Source organism: Achroia grisella, unplaced genomic scaffold, assembly GCF_030625045.1.
Source record: "Achroia grisella isolate CSIRO2021 unplaced genomic scaffold, CSIRO_AGI_Agris_v1 utg512, whole genome shotgun sequence".
NCBI classification, from domain to species: domain Eukaryota; kingdom Metazoa; phylum Arthropoda; class Insecta; order Lepidoptera; family Pyralidae; genus Achroia; species Achroia grisella.
The window spans coordinates 3,581,234-3,602,223 of NW_026712906.1; the positions used below are offsets into that span (position 1 = coordinate 3,581,234).

The 20,990-nt window shown below is 33.8% G+C and overlaps 1 protein-coding gene across 1 annotated transcript in view; it reads right to left on the bottom strand.

Moving 5' to 3' along the window:
- The window catches only part of LOC131846702 (unconventional myosin IC), a 72,722-nt gene extending 54,992 nt beyond the window's left edge, over positions 1-17,730 (bottom strand). The window contains exon 1 of the mRNA XM_059196073.1: positions 17,544-17,730. Coding sequence (XP_059052056.1) covers positions 17,544-17,647 — 104 coding nt within the window. The 5' untranslated portion in view covers positions 17,648-17,730. The remainder of the gene's footprint in view (positions 1-17,543) is intronic.
- Positions 17,731-20,990: the final 3,260 nt, after the last annotated feature.

Consider the following 20,990-nt stretch of genomic DNA (forward strand, 5'->3'; position numbering starts at 1 on the left):
AACAAGTCATCAATCGGTATAATGACAACTGGTTATGATAATTAGAAGGGCTTGTAGTATGTACTTTCAAGATGGATATGGACAGAACGACGTGGGGCGGTAGCACCCCCTTGACCTTGGAGTTGCAGGTGAGCGCTCCCTATTACGACCCTATACAATTGCGTTTCTTTATTTTAAACGTACTAACATTTGCTTTCTTGCCTGTATTTTATACAAGCTGTGCCTGCGGTTTCACTCGCATGTAATTTATAGACTATATGTTTTAAACATGACAATTGTTAGATGATAAAGTTATCTATACTAATATTATAAAATTAAACATTACGCTTCGACCAATAGAAGCGAAGTATCAGTGAAAAATGTTGCAAAAACGGAGAAAATTATTCACATTTGAGGGCTTCCGTTGTGTGCGCTGCGTAATCGGTTCAAAGTACCCAAAAATATATATGAAAGAATTATTCCTCTTTAAATGGTCTAAAAAGTTCCGGAACAGTATATGTCTATCTTTTAAGATTGACTCACTATAACTTTTTTATGGTAATCAAATTTGGTATCAAAAGATAATCGCGATAATATTTTTGATAACCATGCGAACGAAGTCGCGGGCAGAGCTAGTAGATAATAAATATACAGAGTTGAATAGTACATATATTTATAACATAAGCTATTCACGCGACTTCGTCCCCGTGGAATTTAACTTTATTTTTCTAAAATAAAAGTAGCCTAAGTTACTCCTTATTACATCAGCTACCTGCCAAAGAAAGTCCCGTCAAAATCGGTCCAGCCATTTCAGAAATTAGCCGGAACAAACAGACCTACAGACAGACAGACAAAAATTGTAAAAAATGTTATTTTGGTATCTGTACCGCATTTATATTCATAAATGCATGTAGTAAAAAACAATTATTTCAATATTACAAACAGATACTCTAATTTTATTTATATGCTAGAAAACTTCTATTTAGCTATACAATCTTATTTTTTTTTTTATTTTTAGTGAAACATTCCATCTGTTTCCTTGATTTGTTACTACACTTAGCACTACTCACCTAGTGCTATCAGTACGATGTAGATATGATAACATTATCATTAAGTATTAAACAGTAGGTTTTTAATTTTCCACTTTAATTGCATATCTATTAAGTAAATTAAATTCTGATTTTATATTTATTTATTATGTTAAATTATTATGTTTATGTTAAATTACTAAATATTATTAATTTAAATTCTTTTACGAAGTGGGTAGCGTCATTGGGTTCCCTAAAATATGATTGAGCGCAGTGATGGCTGACTCATTCATTATACTCGTGAATGACTAATTTGTAACTATTTATTTATTTGGTTTAGCTTACTACCGATGGTCGCGGTCGATTCCTCGCTCGGTACAAACATTTGTATTCAAGACTATGATTGTTTATATCGGTCTGGGTGTTTCTATATATATTATGTATGTATTTACAAAAAAAAAGTTACTGACAACTGATATACATTATCAGTTGTCTTGTACCCAAAACACAAGCTCTGCTTAGCTTGGGACTAGACGATGCTGTGTGAATTGTCCTAAAATAGTATTATTTCTATTATTAGTGGTAGCTTGTATTTACACAAAATCTTAAATATGTAACGCTGAACAAAATTTAATTAAAAAAACAACACGCAAGTTTTGGTTTCGCTCTTCTTGTGATGACTCTGCTTTCCAAATGAGTGGTGGTAGTAAAATCAATTTGACTATTCAAAAGTGCTTAATTTAAGTTTATTTAAATAAAGATGTGTCTTGTATTCTAAATCTTAGTATTAATATTGTAAGTAATATATAATTCTATAATTATACACCTATATGTAGTAGGCAAAGATATATATATTTAATTAAATATCCTAAAGATAGGTACTACTTCGTCACAATTAATTAGAATAAAAAATGACGTCTGTTGAATTTGTTTGTATTAATTTTATCATAAATTAAAATTCCAAGATAACTTGTGTTAACTATCGTGTGAAACACCATTAATTAAAAATAGTAAAGTCAATAATCATGTTTCTTTATCTAAGGCATTCAGAGTAACCTGAAACGAAACGGCAGAGGCCAGAGTCTAAATAATTGTGACATTGACAAGTAGATTGACGGATGGATGGAACTGACGTAGCGGGAGTTTGGAGCGAAAAGGTTTGAGTGTTTATATTATTATAAAAACAAATAAGAGATAGGTAATTGTGAACATTGTAGGCATGGGGCCGTTTATTAGTTGCGACTGGGAGGATACCACAAGTAATGAAGGCGAGTGTTAATGCATTCTAAAAGGGCCCTTTAAACCTACACCCATGTCTCAAGTCTCGGTCACTACTTGAGGTTCTGTCCCTGAACCATCGGTGACCTGTATCAGGCAAGAACGGATCCAGCTATGACTCCAGGAGGGGGTCACATTTCCGTGGTCAATACAAGAACTTATAATTTAATTTTGATAACAATAGATACAAGTAAAAAGTAGGTATTTTATTAATGTAGGTAAATACTGTACTTAAAAATATTAATAAAATATGTATGGTGACAAAATATATAAATAAAATCATTATGTTCAATTAGTGGTCTACCTAAGTCCTGGGCTTAGGGGGAGGTCATGACCCCCATGACCCTACCCCCCTGGATCCGCCGTTGGTATCAAGGTCCAAGTCGTCATCATAACTATTTTTTTTTATTTTATTTTTCGGATTACTCTAATGCTGTTGGCCGCAGCTGGCCTTTACATCTTTACCTGACGATAGGGGGCGAGTGCAGATGGCACTCCAAACCCGCGGAAGACTTATGGAGCGGCTGAAGGCCAACTCCTGCCTGACGGATACGACTTTAGTCTGAGGGCACCACTAGGGGTTCGAACCTCGGCTCAGGCCGTCGTAATTTCGATCCCCGTTTGAATTGTACGGGGGATCGATTGGAGGGGTCATTATAACTAGTGGTTGTAAAACTTGCTATGTTACATACATTTGTATGTGAGGAAAATTAACAATGTTAATCATATAAAGATACTTATTGTATAGCGTGAATATACATACAAATCAAGTTACTTTAAATTTTAAGTTAACTAATACTTTCAGTCGGATAGGTATTTAATATATTTCGACGGTATCTGTAGTTTAGCGGATTAGTACACGGCCTTATTTCCGATGATCGCGCGTTCGATTCTAGCAATGTATAAACATTTGTGTTCATGAGTATGACAGTTGTATTGGTTTGGGTGTCTGCAATGTATGTATATTACGTATATATTTACAAGAATAAAATTATTTAAGTATTTATATCAGTTGTCTAGTACCCATAACCCAAGCTCTGCTTAACGTGGGACTAGATGGCGCTGTGTTATTTGTCCAAGGTTATTTATTTAATTACCAATACGTTTATATTTAAAACTGGGTGTATTTTATGTACATAAGTCAAGCTCTGCATGCTTGGAACTAGATGGCGCTGTCTTAGGTTATTAATATTATTGATACCGATAGTAGCTTCATGTTTGTATATGTACGACGGCGAAGGTTACAACCAGGTGGGCCAAAAGCTCGTTTGCCAAATCAGTAACATAAAAAAACAATACTTTATTTATTATACTGACAATATGATATAATTAGTAATGTACGTTTACTTTTGAAATAAATAACACGGTAACTTCAAAGGTATTCTAATAACAGGATTAATATTTTAAAATGATTAGTCATATAAAATTTATTCTGTTCAATTTCCTCACACAAACTTCGTGTAACAAGTATTTTTACAAATGGGAGGAAAATAATGCAAAATATACGTTTTCCTGGATGGACTTAGGTCAAGAGCAAATTATTTATTTTCATTTTGTTTACTGTATTATTTTATACATTATCTATATCACAGATTAGACAATATTACATGTCTATACTAATATTAATAATTATATATATAATGTAGCATTCGCACCAATCCGAAATAGCGGTGGCTTTATGCTACATAGGGACTATTACGTATACGAATAAATCGATGTTCTAAAAACTCGTTGACAATAGCAAATATAATGCACACACGTGCCTTGTTCTGCTAATGCCTTCGATGAACATCCACCTTCGGTAGATCCGGTCTTTGAAGACGTGAGGTGAGGTTGAATGCAGAGATAATTTTCGAAACGATAGACATACACTCGCGCCGTAGTCACAGATACAACTGGGCGTGGTGCATGGCAGCTTGTACGACTGCTATTGCTATGCGTTGCGAGTAATAAACATCGATATTGAGGGTATATAAAAAAAAACGAACGATAAAATTAATCTAGAAAGTTCGCGACGAAACATCCCGCCTACCAAAATGCGTATGGTATTTTCTGGTTAATTAAAAAAAAAAATGTAACATTGTTAAACAGACATCTTAGAAACGAAATGACGATGAAAGAAACTATAACTATAAATAAAATAAAGATATAAAAAAAAATAGAAATCTAGAAGACAACGATTTTGGTTAATCCTCTATAGGTAAAGGACATAACTTAACTAGTGGTCGTTGCATTGTATGATTGTTCGCGGTTCGGATTATGGCAATCCGAGCGATTCCGTCGGCTCCTGGTAATAGATTAACAACTCGAGCTAGAGGCCAATGCAACGGAGTACGATTATCGTCTTTGATAATCACCATCGAACCGATACTTAACGGTTTAGAATCTTTGGTCCATTTGGCTCGTTGCGTTAAAGAATTAAGATATTCGTGCTTCCATCTGAACCAAAAATGTTGATGAAAAGATTGTAACAATTGCCATCGATGAAGCTGAGTAACTTTAGTATTTGATAGATCTTCATCAGGAACAGCTGTTAGAGGTTCTAAAGTGAGAAAATGTCCAGGTGTTAAAACTGATAAATCGTTAGGGTCAGAGCTAATGGGACATAATGGTCGTGAATTCAATACTGATTCAATTTGTATAAAAAGAGTAGATAACTCTTCGTTAAAACTTGATTACCGACCACACGATATAAATGAGATTTGGTTGCCCGAATTTGAATCTCCCACACCCCGCCGAAGTGCGGAGCTGATGGTGGATTGAATTTGAATTCAATTTTTTGTGCACTAGACGCTTGCTCCATTAAAGTTGACAATTGGTTTCTAGCACCAACGAAATTAACATTACATCTACCACGACGTCCTATGAAACGACGCAAAGCAGCTACAAAGCCTTCAGTGGAGAGTGTCGACACCACCTCGAGGTGTACCGCTTTAGTGGCCAGACAGATAAACAAGCAGAGATATGCTTTATCTATCTTAGCACCCCGATGAGAACCAAGCTTTATTCGAAAAGGCCCACCAAAATCCACACCGACGACCGAGAAGGGTTTCACTTGGTTAACACGGTAAGATGGAAGATTGCTCATAAAAGGTTGTAGAGGTCGTGGATTAGTTCGGTAACATTGTATACATTTCGCTAATTGACGACGTATGATACGTTTTGCGGAAACGATCCAAAACTGTTGCAGTAATAAAAAATTTGTAGTATTTATACCTGGATGTAAATAGTTACGATGAATAAAATCTATAATCAATGACGTTAACTGATGATTGGATGGTAGAAAAGCAGGGTGTCTTTGTTCATATTCTAAACCAGATCGCGATATTCTTCCGCCCACCCTGAGGATACCTTGATTATCGATAAACGGATTGAGTTTCCGAAACGGTTTAGGTAACGATTTTTGAGATTTAAGGCATAAAATTTCATTAACAAACGATTCATTTTGTACGTGTTTAACAATACGCATTAATGCATTATGTCTTTCGACGTTATTCAGGTAACAATTACGATTGGCCTGATTAGGGTTGCGAGTATTATTGATAAATCGATAAATATAGGTAAAAACGTTAATAAGTTTTGACAATGATGAGAAACGATTTAGCGAGCTATTGATTATATCTTCAGACTGTGTAGGATTAATGATAGTGTTTGACGTTAAAGCAATGGATTTTCGTGTTTCAGTTTCCATAACACTTTTATCTTCATATGTTATTGTAATTGATGAAGGAGGCCAGAATGTGTAATGCTTCGATAACCATGAAGGTCCCGCTCACCATAACTCATTGCCGACAATTTCACTGGGAAACTGTCCACGGGAACATATGTCCGCTGGATTATCTCCAGAGGACACATGGTGCCAACATTCAGCAGGTGTAATATCTTGAATATGACTGACACGGTTAGCTACAAACGTGGCCCAACGAGAAGAATGAGAGCGCAACCAAGAAAGAACGACTATTGAGTCAGGCCAAAAATAGGTAGCATCAATTTTTATATTAATTATGGACGCGTCATGTACGAATTTATATAAGTCCGACAGAAGTACAGCTGCACAGAGTTCCAGTCGAGGTAACGAGGTACGTTTTAAAGGTACTACACGAGCTTTAGAACAGACAAGAAATACATTGATTTTGCCTTTTGAATCAGAAACACGTAGATAAATAACTGTTCCATAAGCCGCCTCTGAACTGTCACAGAAGCCGTGCAGTTCACATGATCTCGCATCAGTACATGTAAATCGCCGTGGAATCTTGAGTGCACCTAACAATGGTAATTGCTCGCGATAGGTATTCCAGGAGTTAACAACTTCAACAGGTGGAGTTTCGTCCCAACTGACGCCGAGAACCCAAAGTTTCTGAATCAAGCATTTAGCTTGGATCGTAACAGGAGAAAGAAAGCCTAAGGGGTCAAAAATACGAGCAAGCTCGCCAAGAATCGAACGTTTGGTACATGGTCGATCTAAAGACTGTATTTCAAAAAGGAAACTGTCAGACGAGGGATCCCATTTGAGACCTAAAACTTTAAAAATGCCACTTTCTGTGTTGTCAAGCGATACGGAACCCATTAAACAATCTTCTTTAGGAATATCCGACAGTAATCCCATATCATTACTTATCCACTTCCTAAGTTGAAAACATCCATGACTAAAAAGAGCAATGAGTTGTGATTTTGCTTCTTGAGCAGCTTCCAGTGATTGAAATCCAGTAGCAACATCGTCAATATAAATATCCGATAAAATTATTTGTTTAGGCAAGCGGGTATGAGTTTCCCCAGTCTTTAGCCAACTGTCGTAAAGTACGGCATGCGAGATATGGAGACGAAGCAAGCCCATAAGTGACTGTGTTCAAACGATACTCTTGAAGTGTCTCATTCGGCGTATTTCTCCAAAAAATGCGTTGATAGTCACGGTGGTCAGGGGATATAAGAATTTGTCGATACATTTGTCGAGCGTCAGCCATGAAAACTATTTTATGTTCCCGGAGATGCAAAAGAATTGATACAATATTCGGTTGTAGTTTAGGCCCGATGAGTTGAGTGTCATTCAAGGACCGATGATTTAAATCCTTTGCCGAAGCGTCGAAAACAACTCGAAGACGAGTAGTGGTAGAATCAGGACGTAAAACGCAATGATGAGGGATGTAGTATTTCCCTAAACCTACTTCGTTTGCTGGGACAAGTGACATGTGTCCACTATCAATGTAATCGCTCATAAAGTCTGTGTATTGAGAACGCAAGTTGGAATCTCGAGAAAGTCTTCGTTCGATTGCATAAAATCTTCGCAAAGCGAGATTTCGAGAACCTTCAAAAATAGGTTCCGTATTTTCCTTGAAAGGGATGCGAACCATGTATCGTACAGAGATGTCTCGAGTGTGATCATTAATAAACTTCTTTTCGCATAACTCGTCGTCTGGAGTCAATCTTGAAGAAGACGGTAAGGAATCCAGCTCCCAGAAGCGTTGAACGAGAGAATTTAAATCGATATCTATATTTGGAACTGAATGCAAAAGCGTATGAGATGACAATAAAGTTTTACCTAACAGTAACCACCCAAAAATAGAATTAAACGCCGTAGGTTGATTAACACCGCCCTTGATGTGTTGATCGAGAAGCGAATCTACAAATACGTTCGCAGCAAACAAGATATCGATTGGTCCTGGAATATCGAAACCAGGATCGGCTAACGGCAGCGATTGAATGTGTGACCAATTTGATGTATTTAAATGAGCGATTGGTTGATCACCGCAAATTTTTCGAATCACGTACATGTCAGTATCAAATACAACACGATCGTTAGTAGCTATGGAACACGTGATACCTCCAGTTATAGAAGTTTCTGCTTCTCCCAGTCCAGAAACGCTCACGTTTGAATGACGTGGTTTTAGCTTTAACTGATTCATGGCCGATTCCGTTATGAAATTGCTTTGACTTCCCGTATCGAATAAGGCTCGAAACGATTGCAGATTACCTGAAGCATCTCTAACCTGAACGATTGCAGTTGCCAGTAATACAGTTGTATTTGATTCAGACCTTGAAACCAAAGATGAGATAGGATTTGATTCGATAGTTTTATCGCGATGGAGTAAGGTATGGTGTTTACGTTTGCAAGTGCGGCACGAGAAAATAGAAGTACAGTTTTTTAATTGATGAGAGGGCTTCAGACAATTAAAGCACCAATGTTTGTCATTGGCTATTTTCATACGTTCCTCAAGTGATTTTTGAAGGAAGTCGGGACATGATGATATAGAATGTGTCTCATTGCAATATGAACATTTTGCATAGTACAAACCGCTTTTGTTGTCAGCGGGTATGGCATCAGTTGCGGCGATAAGTGTATGTGACACGTTCATCCGTTTGGGCTGAAACTGCATAGGCGTACCGGTTTTGAGAAAAGATTTATTTGTTTGATGCAAGTTCAAAAAATGAGTATTGCGCAGTAATGCTTCGCATTTAGATCGCAAAAACCTTTTGAGCTGATCATATGATGTTAATTCGATGTCAGAGTATTTTTCTTCAAAACTTCGGCGTAGGTCTTTATCTAATTTCGACAAAATGTGATAAACTAGAACGAAATCCCAATGTGCAGTTGGCAAGTCAAGTGTTTTTAAAATACTTAAATTCTCCTCAAACTGATCTAATGATTTTTGAAATTCATAGGCGTTAGTATATTTAAAGTGGATACTGAGAATATCTCTCCAACACGTGAAAGCTAAGGTCCGTTTACACTTATAACGGGCAACAAGTGCTTCATACGCATCCCGATAATATTCGTGAGACATAGGAAAAGTCTTCACTACAGCCAATGCATCGCCGCTCAGAGAAGATATCAAATAATGAAACTTTTTGGTATCCGAAAGAGAAGTAGAATTGTGTATCAATGCGTTATATGTATCAATATACTCGGGAAATAATTTAATATTGCCCGAGTAATTCGGGAGGACGAGTTTAGGTAAACGAATATTTGATGATGAGCCTTTTGGGATATGGGACGAGTCATTTTTAGTTAAAGAACGATGTATTGACAACACCTGAAAATATATATCATCAAAAGATTCTTGTATTTCGTTATCATCGATTTCCTCGTCATCCAATAAACGAATAATTACAAAATGAGCGTCTTCGAAGTTTGATGCGATTTGTTTAACTTCCTGATGATATGATAAAAACAAATCAAGCTGAGAATTATCACTTAAAGCCAATTTACCGATTTCCAATGCCTTAGACAACCGTTTATAAGCAATAGTCCGTTTTCTGCGCAATGACGCTAAGTCCTGTACAGTATAATCATTATCGATAGATTTCGATTTCGATTTTTTCAAAGTACCTACTTTACGAGAAGTGTGCTTCGTTAAAAGTGACATGATTATTTGTATTATATAAAAGAGTTAATTAATAAAAAAAAAAAACACGATTTAATTAAACACGATAAAAAATTAAAAAAAAAATGATTTTTGAAGTCTCTGTCAACCCCAATCTATTAGGCGTGAATTTAAAATTGTTATAATATCCCAAATAAAACAGTTAATTTATTTGTCCGCTCCGAAATAAAATAAGCGTGATATTATAATATTAATTATAATTAGTTAGCGCCTCGGTCTATCTCTAGAGTATGAGCGTGAATATAAAACGATAAATAATAATTGTAAGATATACTCATACGAAATGATAAGTAAAAAAAAAAGAAATTAAATACGATAAATTGTTAGATGAACAATAGAACAAATACCGGTTTTCGTGCTCACACCGCTTTGAAGGTAGGGTGAAGATAGGATAGGTATCGATTAGAAAATAAACACAAATTAATTATCTATTTGTGTAAACACAAAGAACACGGTTTATACCTAACCTGTGCGGTAGTATATACGAGCGTATAAATTGATCACAGGATATTTATATCGATATATATATATTTACTTTTATAGCGATTATATGCCTGTAAGATTAAAACCTACACTTTAACCAGAAAATACCACAACAACCCGAATAGGCGGAATGTCCCGGGTTTCGGCACCAGAAAGATGTAGCATTCGCACCAATCCGAAATAGCGGTGGCTTTATGCTACATAGGGACTATTACGTATACGAATAAATCGATGTTCTAAAAACTCGTTGACAATAGCAAATATAATGCACACACGTACCTTGTTCTGCTAATGCCTTCGATGAACATCCACCTTCGGTAGATCCGGTCTTTGAAGACGTGAGGTGAGGTTGAATGCAGAGATAATTTTCGAAACGATAGACATACACTCGCGCCGTAGTCACAGATACAACTGGGCGTGGTGCATGGCAGCTTGTACGACTGCTATTGCTATGCGTTGCGAGTAATAAACATCGATATTGAGGGTATATAAAAAAAAAACTAACGATAAAATTAATCTAGAAAGTTCGCGACGAAACATATAATATAATATATATATAATTATATAATAATTAATATAAAGAGGAATTATTTCAGTGTTTGTTTGTTTGCATTGAATAGGCTCCGAAACTACAGGGCCAGTTTGAAAAATTCTTTTACGATTTGAATCCTATATTATATCTGATGAATATGTAAATACATACATAATATACGTTTAAAACACCTAGACCAATATCAACTATCACATATAACATTATAAATACAAATGTTTGTACCACGCGAGAATTCGAACCTGCGACCATCGGAAGTAAAGCGGCGTACTTAACCTACCAATGTGCCAAACCAACCTCTAGACCACCAAGGATGTAAAATTATTAATTATTAAAAAAAATCTCTCTATTTTAAGAGTACCTAAGCGAGCTATTAAAAATAAGTATTTATGATCGTAAAACATAAGTAATACTGATTGTATTGATTATATGATATATTGATAAGTTTAAAAAAGTTAGTTTACTGAGCCTTTATACGACTGGCAACATTCATGTTTTTAAGTTATTCCTTTACTTCAAAATGACTGTGCATATATTAATTATATTTATGGCAACACTTAAAGAAAATTGACTTTCTATTGTGAAGGTTTTACGATATTTTTCTTTTTTTCTTTTGTTAATATTTAAGCTGTGAATATGCTTAGTATCAGTTCTTTACACAAAGTTTAAATAAAAATGAAAGTGAACATTCTTATAGGACATTTCAGTCTCTTACTTATCTGATTGCACTAAGTATGAGTGCGTAGTGGTTTCTATATTGATTATCGCATGCCTCTTACTTGTTATTGTGTAATTATTTATATAAAAAAGACATCTATTCAAAAGAGCAACACACAAGTTTCTTGCTCATTCTTCTTGTGATGAATCTGCGTCCCGAATGAGTGGTAGAATCAAAATATGACTATTCAAAAATGCTTGTATTGAGTTTATTTGAATAAAGATTATTTGTATTTCTATTTACGAACGTTAACCTTTCTTTATCAATATCTCTATTTGGGTAGCTACTTACTTGAGAAGAAGTACGAGAAAATGTTTTTTTTTTAATATTTTTTGTTATTTAGTATTTTACTGTATACAGAATTAGTGGGATGGGGTAAAGATATGAAGCCGCAGAGATATGAAAGTACCAATGGTAACGAACAACTTTTGTTCGACAACTGAAATCATATAAATTTTTCTAGAATAATCTCGTGGAGGTCAATCAATATCTCTCTCTATTCGGGTAGCTACTTACTTGAGAAGAAGTACGAGAAAATGTTTTTTTTTTATTATTTTTTGTTATTTAGTATTTTAATGTATACAGAATTAGTGGGACGGGGTAAAGATATGAAGCCGCAAGTATATGAAAGTACCAATGGTAACGAACAACTTTTGTTCGACAACTGAAATCATATAAATTTTTCTAGAATAATCTCGTGGAGGTCAATCAATATCTCTCTCTATTCGGGTAGCTACTTACTTGAGAAGAAGTACGAGAAAATGTTTTTTTTTTATTATTTTTTGTTATTTAGTATTTTAATGTATACAGAATTAGTGGGACGGGGTAAAGATATGAAGCCGCAAGTATATGAAAGTACCAATGGTAACGAACAACTTTTGTTACCAATGGTAATGATCAACTTTTGTTCGACAACATTCCCTGAAATCATATAATTTTTTCGAGAAAAATCTCATGGAGGGTAACCTAACGTGGTACATTGCTAGCAATTGGGTAATTAGTTTATAATACAACGATCCCCTTTCCCCCACTAGCCCTGTATTATATATACATTCAAAATAATGTGTCAAAACAACTAACACGGCCGCCTCCTAAGTAATTATTTACATTGTAATACATTTTTATTATACTACGATAGTGGCAAGCCAGCATGCGGCCCATCTGATGGTAAATGGTTACCGCCTATGGACGCCTAAAACACCAGGGGTATCACGTGCGTGTTGCCGACCTTTAAGAAACCTTAATATACCCTTCTTGAAACCCCATGCTGTAGTCTCGTGGGAAAACCTCGGCAGGAAGTTCATTACACAATCTAAGTGTAGATTTTACTTAATAAAACTTCCTTAAACTTTAAATACACGCGTATTTATTTTGTAATAAATACATATAAAATAAAATATATGTTAGATGACACATGAGAGTCACTAGCTGTTTTGTAGGTATATTTGTTTATCCATATTTAAAATATGAGTATTGTTTTCATATATAATGTTTTGTTATTTACTTCTGTTACTGCGCTTTATTTATTTTATTCATTTATAAACTCTTTATTGCACCAAACATCTTACACAAGAATTATACAGAAAAGTGATATATATGTACAAAAGGCGGTCTTATCGCAAGAAGCAATCTCTTCCAGACAACATATAGGTAGAGAAAAACAACAAAAGTGGTAAGTGGCGCTTGAATTGCACGAAATAATATATATATATATAAAGGCAATAATAGAGGTAAAATAAAAATAGAAATACATATTAAAAAATAGCACACATTACTTTATTAAACGTCTATAAGATTAGCTTTTTTATAATTTACTAGCTGTTCCCGCGACTTCGTCCGCGTGGTTTTCTAAAATAAAAGTAGTTTAAGTTACTCCTTATTTCATCAGCTACCTGCCAAAAAAGTCCCGTTAAAATCGGTCCAGCCATTTCAGAGATTAGCCGGAACAAACAGACAGACAGACAAAAATTGTAGAAAATGTTATTTTGGTGTATGTACCGTATTTGTATTCATATGCATGTAGTAAAAAACGGTTATTTCAATATTACAAACAGGCACTCAAATTTTATTTATATGTATATTATTACTATAGTACCGTAGCATAGCTACGGTCAACGACAAAGTGCAAATGTTTGTACAAATGTGAACACATGTTCAAATAAAAAACATCTACACTTTGTTTACTCCATCTCTATATTTGACGCTGGTTCTATATTATACACATAATTATCTATGTCCAGTTAGACATATATATAAATAAATTAAATTGAAGTGTCCGTTTTAATTTCAAATTAGCAGCTTTTCACTAAATGCATATGAGAATATAACGGTACTTACATCAAAAAAAATATTTTGTCTGCCATATTGTTTTGAGGTTAGCACCTCTGAAACGGCTGGTCGGATTTTGACAGGACTTACACACGTAAATAGCTAATCTTATAAGGAGTAACTTATATAAGTAGTTACTTGAGTAACAAAATGTATCAGTCGTAATTATTAAAACAGATGAATCTTACAAACATTCTCACTAGAAACCATCAAATTAAATTCCTGGTGCATTTGTCACGAAAGGCTAACTGACCTGACTTTCATTATCATACATTAAAAAAACAAGACAACAAGATTACAAGCCTCTCTCAAGTTCATCTTATCATCCTCCACTGGTTCACTGCCAACATAATTCTCAGTTTGTTATGTTGTAACTAATCCTGAATAATGTTTAGATTATATATATTTATGTTTGTTATTGTCCAATCTTATTAGTTTGTAATCTTGTTATTGTCAATTTTTATGTTTACTTTGTTAGTTGTAGTTTAAAACTTAACTTAATATGCTATCGTCGTCGTTGATCTCATATTGTATTATTTTACTGTTAAAGGCTATGACAGAATAGCAGAGAGGGTGGACTCACTGCCCTCACTGAGTTATAGACCGTTTTGTCTCATTCATTAGTTTTAAATTATATTATTGTATAGGCAACAGTTGTATTGTGTGAAAAGTTTTTGATTGAGACAAGTAAAGAATATTATTATTATAAACTGTTAGTACAAGCGGGTGTACCATTATCATCAATTTAAAAATAACCTACAAGCACTGTTGCACAATAATAAAAAAATGATTGAATGTTATCATTCACTCATTCAAAGAAACCATAAACTTCACTTTCACTAATAGACCTGTCACGGATACGTATCGAAATTGTATCACTATAGACTATCCATTTCGATTCCAATATGAACCTTATAGTTTATAAAATAAATGCTAAATTACAAAACACAAGTCATTGGTGTACTTACGCGTACATGATATCAATAACGCCAATAAAAACTATTGTTTCTTAATTAAAATCAATTAAAATGTGTATTTTTATTCACTTTCAATAAGCCACTTTACAGTCGCGCTCGTTAGTTAATATCACAGGCATACATAATACTACGAGGGTCATGACTAATATTTTATATATGTTCATATTTTGGTTCGAATCCATAGGGGAAAGTTAGGAATATTGGTATATTACCTGTATTACATATGTACTAATAAATGTATTATGGACAGACAGACAGATACTGTTAGTTGTTTACAAAAATATTTTATTCTGGGTATCAGATAACTGATAGACACTTGAATAGGTCTGTCACTAGTCATTTGACTAGGTCTAATATTCTTAATACAAGCTTTGCTGTCTTTATAAAATTGTATAAATGTATATAAATTAATCAGGATAGAAAAGAAAAGGAAGGACAAGCAGACGAGAAGAAGGATCTGTGCAATCCAGCATCCTATATGATGATTAATAACGTCTGAATAACCCAACACGATTTACAAACAGTGTAGATCTTTTTTCAATGAATTATAATGGAATGGTACACTCGCCGGCGCTAACGGTATATGCTGGCGGGGCACCAGTTGCTGATGCTAAGATATATAAGATAAGTTATCCCATCTTGATAAATTCACCAGGAATTTATCATTAGGTCATTTGCTAGCAATCTATATATATATATATATCTTAGTATTTTGCTAGCAATTGTGTTAATAGTCCAAGGTACTAATAATCCTTTTGCTCCTAATTATATGGTGCTTGTATTATGGGCAACAAAAAAATTTTACTGAAAAATAGATAAATTCTTTATTCACCATCTCATTCAAATACCTTATTGCTATATGTATGTACAATATGTACATATAGTATTAAGGTACGGAAATAAATAATATACAATTGAAAGAAATGAAGGTAGCTGTGCCTCTAAGGTGAATAGGCAACCAACTAAGCATAAAGCTACAGATAAAACCTGCAGCGCTTTTTTATCTGTAGCTTTATTTTTGGCTTCTAATGAATAAGTAATAGATATTAATATTGTATCTTATAATTATTTGGTATAAAGTAAAATTGTGTTTATATTGTATTTGAATGCATATAATCGAAAATGTGTTAATATGTGAGATAATTATCAAAGATAATTATTATAAATTTTTCTAAGTATTTGATTACGCTAGATTATAAGTTTACGCAAGCGACAGCTACAGATAAAATATTTACCTATTGATTATAATATATATTATAATCAACACAATCACATATTGATGTATTATTGGTATGGAATTACAAGGTTTCAGTAGGTCTAATATGTATTCCAATCTCAATATCGATTTCAATACAATTTGGGAACTTTTCTTTCGTAACGTAATCGAAACTAAAGAGTATAAAATCTATATCTTTTTTTAATGAATATAAAGTTGATGTTTTATAAATAAATAAAGTTGATATTAATAAGTTAATAAGTTGAATTTCAGATGATAATAATAAGGTCTCGGCGATATCCAATGTCATTAGATTAGAATTAGTATTATTAATCATTACTAATCTTATAGAGTGTATTTTGAAATGAAATGAAATTAATATTTATTGCTTATAAATGTGGTACATAAGTGATTGTTATGGACTATTAGTTTCACACATTTTGTCATTTCTGACATGCAACAAACAAAACAAATTTATTAATTCTCGTAATTATAATTATAATTAATATATAATTTTGTTACAAGAAAAATAAATTTTGCAACCACTGCACCTGTTTTAGAAATTCTTTCACTATCTAAACACCACATTAATCCCGAGTGATAAGCTATATGTATGTTATGTTAACATAAACAAAACTTTAAAAGTGGAGCAAGAGAGAAGAAAACAGCGAATTTGATTTAAACTTAGCTCTTTTAAAGAAACAACATACCTACCGTTTTGTGATGAATGTACTGAGAGTAGTATTCTCTGGAGAAACTTATTGTGATATCATATGAAATGGTACTTTACTAATATTATAAACACGAATGTTTGTGAGTATGGATGGATGGATGGATATGTTTGTTACTCTTTCACGCAAAAACTAATCAACGGATTTTGATAAAACTTTACAGTAATATAGCTTATAGATGAGATACACTTAGGCTATAAATTACACGCGGTTGAAACTGTGGGTACATCTAGTGTTATATATTTAATTATAATGTCTCATAAGATGAAAAAAATGTGTGAATGATATTTTTTTACACGTAAAAATATATGTAATAAATGCTAATAATTCCACGTTGACCTATTTTCCCCGTTCTACTACATTGCTTACGGAAAAACAGGGACATGTAATCCTGATTAATACGGTAAGTAAATAATATATATTTGTCACATTTCGACATATATATTTACTAGGGAGTAATAAGGGATAGCATATGCTAATGTCGATTCGGAATTTCGGGAACTGTCTTTCTAATAATTCATATTAGGAGAGTATTCAAGACAGACAGAGTTCGTATGTAATGTTCTTAGTGAAAATGAATACTTATCAACAAGATCGATTTATTATCTCTGTTTGTAACATTGAAAATTACATCCGGGATTAATGTTGTTTTCATTTACTGAAATATCAGAGAACAATTGTATAAATCTTTTAAAATAACTTTAGACAATCGTTGAATTACTCGATTATAATAATTACAGTTACTTATCAATGTTCTGTGCCTACGTGCAGATTGATTAATCCATGATTCATCAATTAAAATTGTTTAAAGTAAATAAAACCATATGAAATATGTTTAATGGATTGATAATAAATATTAGAACAAAATGTACTCACTCTTTAGGAGGCACTTGCAGCGAATTACTACTGTTATTTTCCACCACATTTACCCCACCGCCACTGGAGTTTTGTGCCACACTCACTGAATTTTGTTCCGTCATTTTAACAAAAGTCACTTAGCTGTATACAATCACTCTGAAATTTAAAAAAAAATCTGTTCTTTTTTCACAACTCTGTCGTGTAATAAAGAACAGACTCTTTTTAGTATCGTTCTATATTTGAAATAACAATTTTGGTGTGTTAATTAAAAAAAACTGTTAGGTATTATATAATTAATATTGTGAGGTGCGTTATTTACTTACAAGGATCTCTTGCTAAATGACCAAGTATATCCCTTTATCAGATATAAAGTTATTGTTATCATATCATTAATTGCTTGATCGCTTTAATATTCGAATTTTTGCCTTCACAAACGATTAGATACCTATATATTATTAGTACTTTATTGCTTGCATACTTAATCAAACGCAGCTCGAGGAAAAGTGAGTATTTAGCGATTGATAATTTGTGATTACCTGTGTATAGTATTATGTTATCTGTAGATAAGTAGTATAAAAAAAATACCTTTCTCTCGCTACAAATAGTATGGAATCGACTCAAATATATGCAGAGTGTATATAGTACCTATATAGTTATTAATATGTAAGAACAGTTCAGAATAAATCCATACTATTGTAATTTTGTAAATTCAAAAATGCTTCTGCTTTTACTGTACTAAATCGACGGATCAAATTGTGAAAATAGACAATGTTTTCAGGGCGAACATAGGCTAATCATCCATCAAAAATTTTTTTTTCTCTTTATTTATTTAGGAGCTTAGGATTACAATAGGTAGGATGTTTGCTCCGTCTTAGCTTCTAAAATAATTACATACTTGCATATTTTATATTTATATTACATCTAAACTACTCTAAACACAAATATTACTTATTTAAACTTTTATCCACTAATTTATAAATTACTAGCTACTCGCCCCGGCTTCACCCGGGGTACATGTATTATACATATAAACCTTCCTCTTGAAGATAGAGTGTCTATCTATTAAAAGAAACCGCTTCAAAATCCGTTGTGTAGATTTAAGCCAACATAAGGACGGACAGACAGCGTCAGCAACTTTGTTTTATACTATGTAACTAGCTACTCGCTCCGGCTTCGCCCGGTTGTACATGTATTATACATATAAACCTTCCTCTTGAATCACTCTATCTATTAAAAAAATCGCTTCAAAATTCGTTGCGTAGTTTTAAAGATTTAAGCATACATAGGGACGGACAGACAGAGACAGCGATTTTGTTTTATACTATGTAATGAAGTTAGATTGTTTTGGCTCATGTTATATGCAATGATGTCAATGATTATTCTATTAACATTATGTATACATTGTACAAAGTGGTCGGCGTAGAAATCTATGTCCCCTCCGATCGATCCTCCGTCCAATTCAACGGGGATCAATGTTACGACGGCCTGAGCCGTGGTTCGAATCCCTAGTGGTGCCCTCAGACTAAAGTCGTATCCGGCAGGCGGGAGTTGCCTTTCAGCCGCTCCATAAGTCTTTCCGCGGGTTTGGAGTGCCATCTGCCACTCGCCCCCTATCGTCCGGTGAAGCTGTAAAGGCCAGCTGCGGCCAACAGCATTAGAGTACCCCGAAAAAAAAAAACAAATCTATGAGTCCTAGTATACTGACTCCAAGCGGTTTAGTGTCATATGGCAGTGCGATTACACAGTAAGGGAGCATGACACTTCAGTCCTCAGAAATGGTAATGAGACCTGATGGTAACCGTCCCCTATGTATTTCTATGCATAGGGGACGGTTACCATCAGGTGGGTCGTAAGTTTCTTTCCCATGTCAGTTACATTAAAAGAACATATGTGTGGTACTGCTAAATTTGTAATGCTGTAAAATATTTTCTCAATTTATTTATATGACTAGCTGTATATAAATAAATTTTCTAAAAAAAGTTACTCCTTATGACATTAGCTATATGCGAGTAAAAGTCCCGTCAAAATCGGTCCACACGTTTCGGAAATTTGTAAATTTTATTAAATAAACAAAAATTTACTAAATATTTTTTAGTGAAATGCTGTTAATTCGAAATTACAAACAAACACCTTATAATAATTTGTAACAACGACATCTAATCCGAAATCGTGTAATTAAAAATAGAAACTTTAATCTCTATGCTTTACAGAGACGTACTTAATACTGTTAGTTCTACAAAAATATAAGAGATGGCGCTGTTAGTAATTTAAGGACGGTTATTAATGTTTAATGTCGAATCTGTACGTGCATACGTGAACACCAATCCGAATATAACTTTAACATATGATAATGTGTGACAACTTTAACATGACTTATTTTTTTATTTGGTCGAGCGCAGTGATGGCTGGCTCATCCGTCATACTCGTGAACGGGTGCTGCTTGTAGGGACTGGTCTGTTCTAATCACTATGACTGATTTCCTCTTATTAATTGTTTAACCAGTTGGTTATGTATTCAATATTTTTTCTTTTTGAGTATTTAATTGAATTAGTGCTAATTGGTGGTTTGTATTCACACACTTAAACTTAAAAATGTAAAGTAATAATAAAATTATTTAAAAGAGCAACACGCAAGTTTCTTGCTCATTCTTCTTGTGATGAGACAGCTTTCCGAACGAGCGGTAGATTAAAAAAAATGTAATGACTATTCAAAAGTGCTTCAATGTAAGTTTATTTGAATAAATGATTTTCTATTCTATTCTATTCTATTCTATTTGGAGAAAATCCCTCATTGCGACTCGCTAGCCCTGGGGGTGGCGAACAGGTATTTTGAGACTCCTACCCACTAAAAACTCTAAGGTATCCCGACGAAGCGCCTATTGCCGAAGTCACAGGATCATAATGACATTCCAATGTGACTCCAGCGGCAATATGTCATGTTTGTCTCTGTAATTTCACTGCCTTACTTCGCCCATCAACGAATAGTGCAAAATGCCCACAAAATGGCTTTGTACATACTCTACTTAGATAATAATGTTAGACAATAACTATTTAATTTCTGTTTTACAAAAGAGAATTTTGACAACTGAATTCGATTAGAAAAAATATATAACAAAAACAGTTTGATAAAATTTTGTATGTTATGTTTTACTTGAATTAAATGTTTGTCTTTTTTATTCCATGTTATTTATTGTACTATATTAGGTAGGAGAGCTTAATGCCATAGGGCTTTCTCCTCTACCTTTATCTAGAAATAGAAGACGACGTAGTAATAGCGAAACTCTTTATTAGATTTTTTTTAATTTTAATTTTTTTTTTTATAACACAGGGGACAAACGAACGTGTGGATCACCTGATGGTAAGTGATTACTGCCGCCCATGAGCACCCGCAACACCAGGGGAATTGCAAGTACTTTGTCGGCCTTTTAAAAAGGAATAAGCTCTTTTCTTGAAGGTTTCAATATCG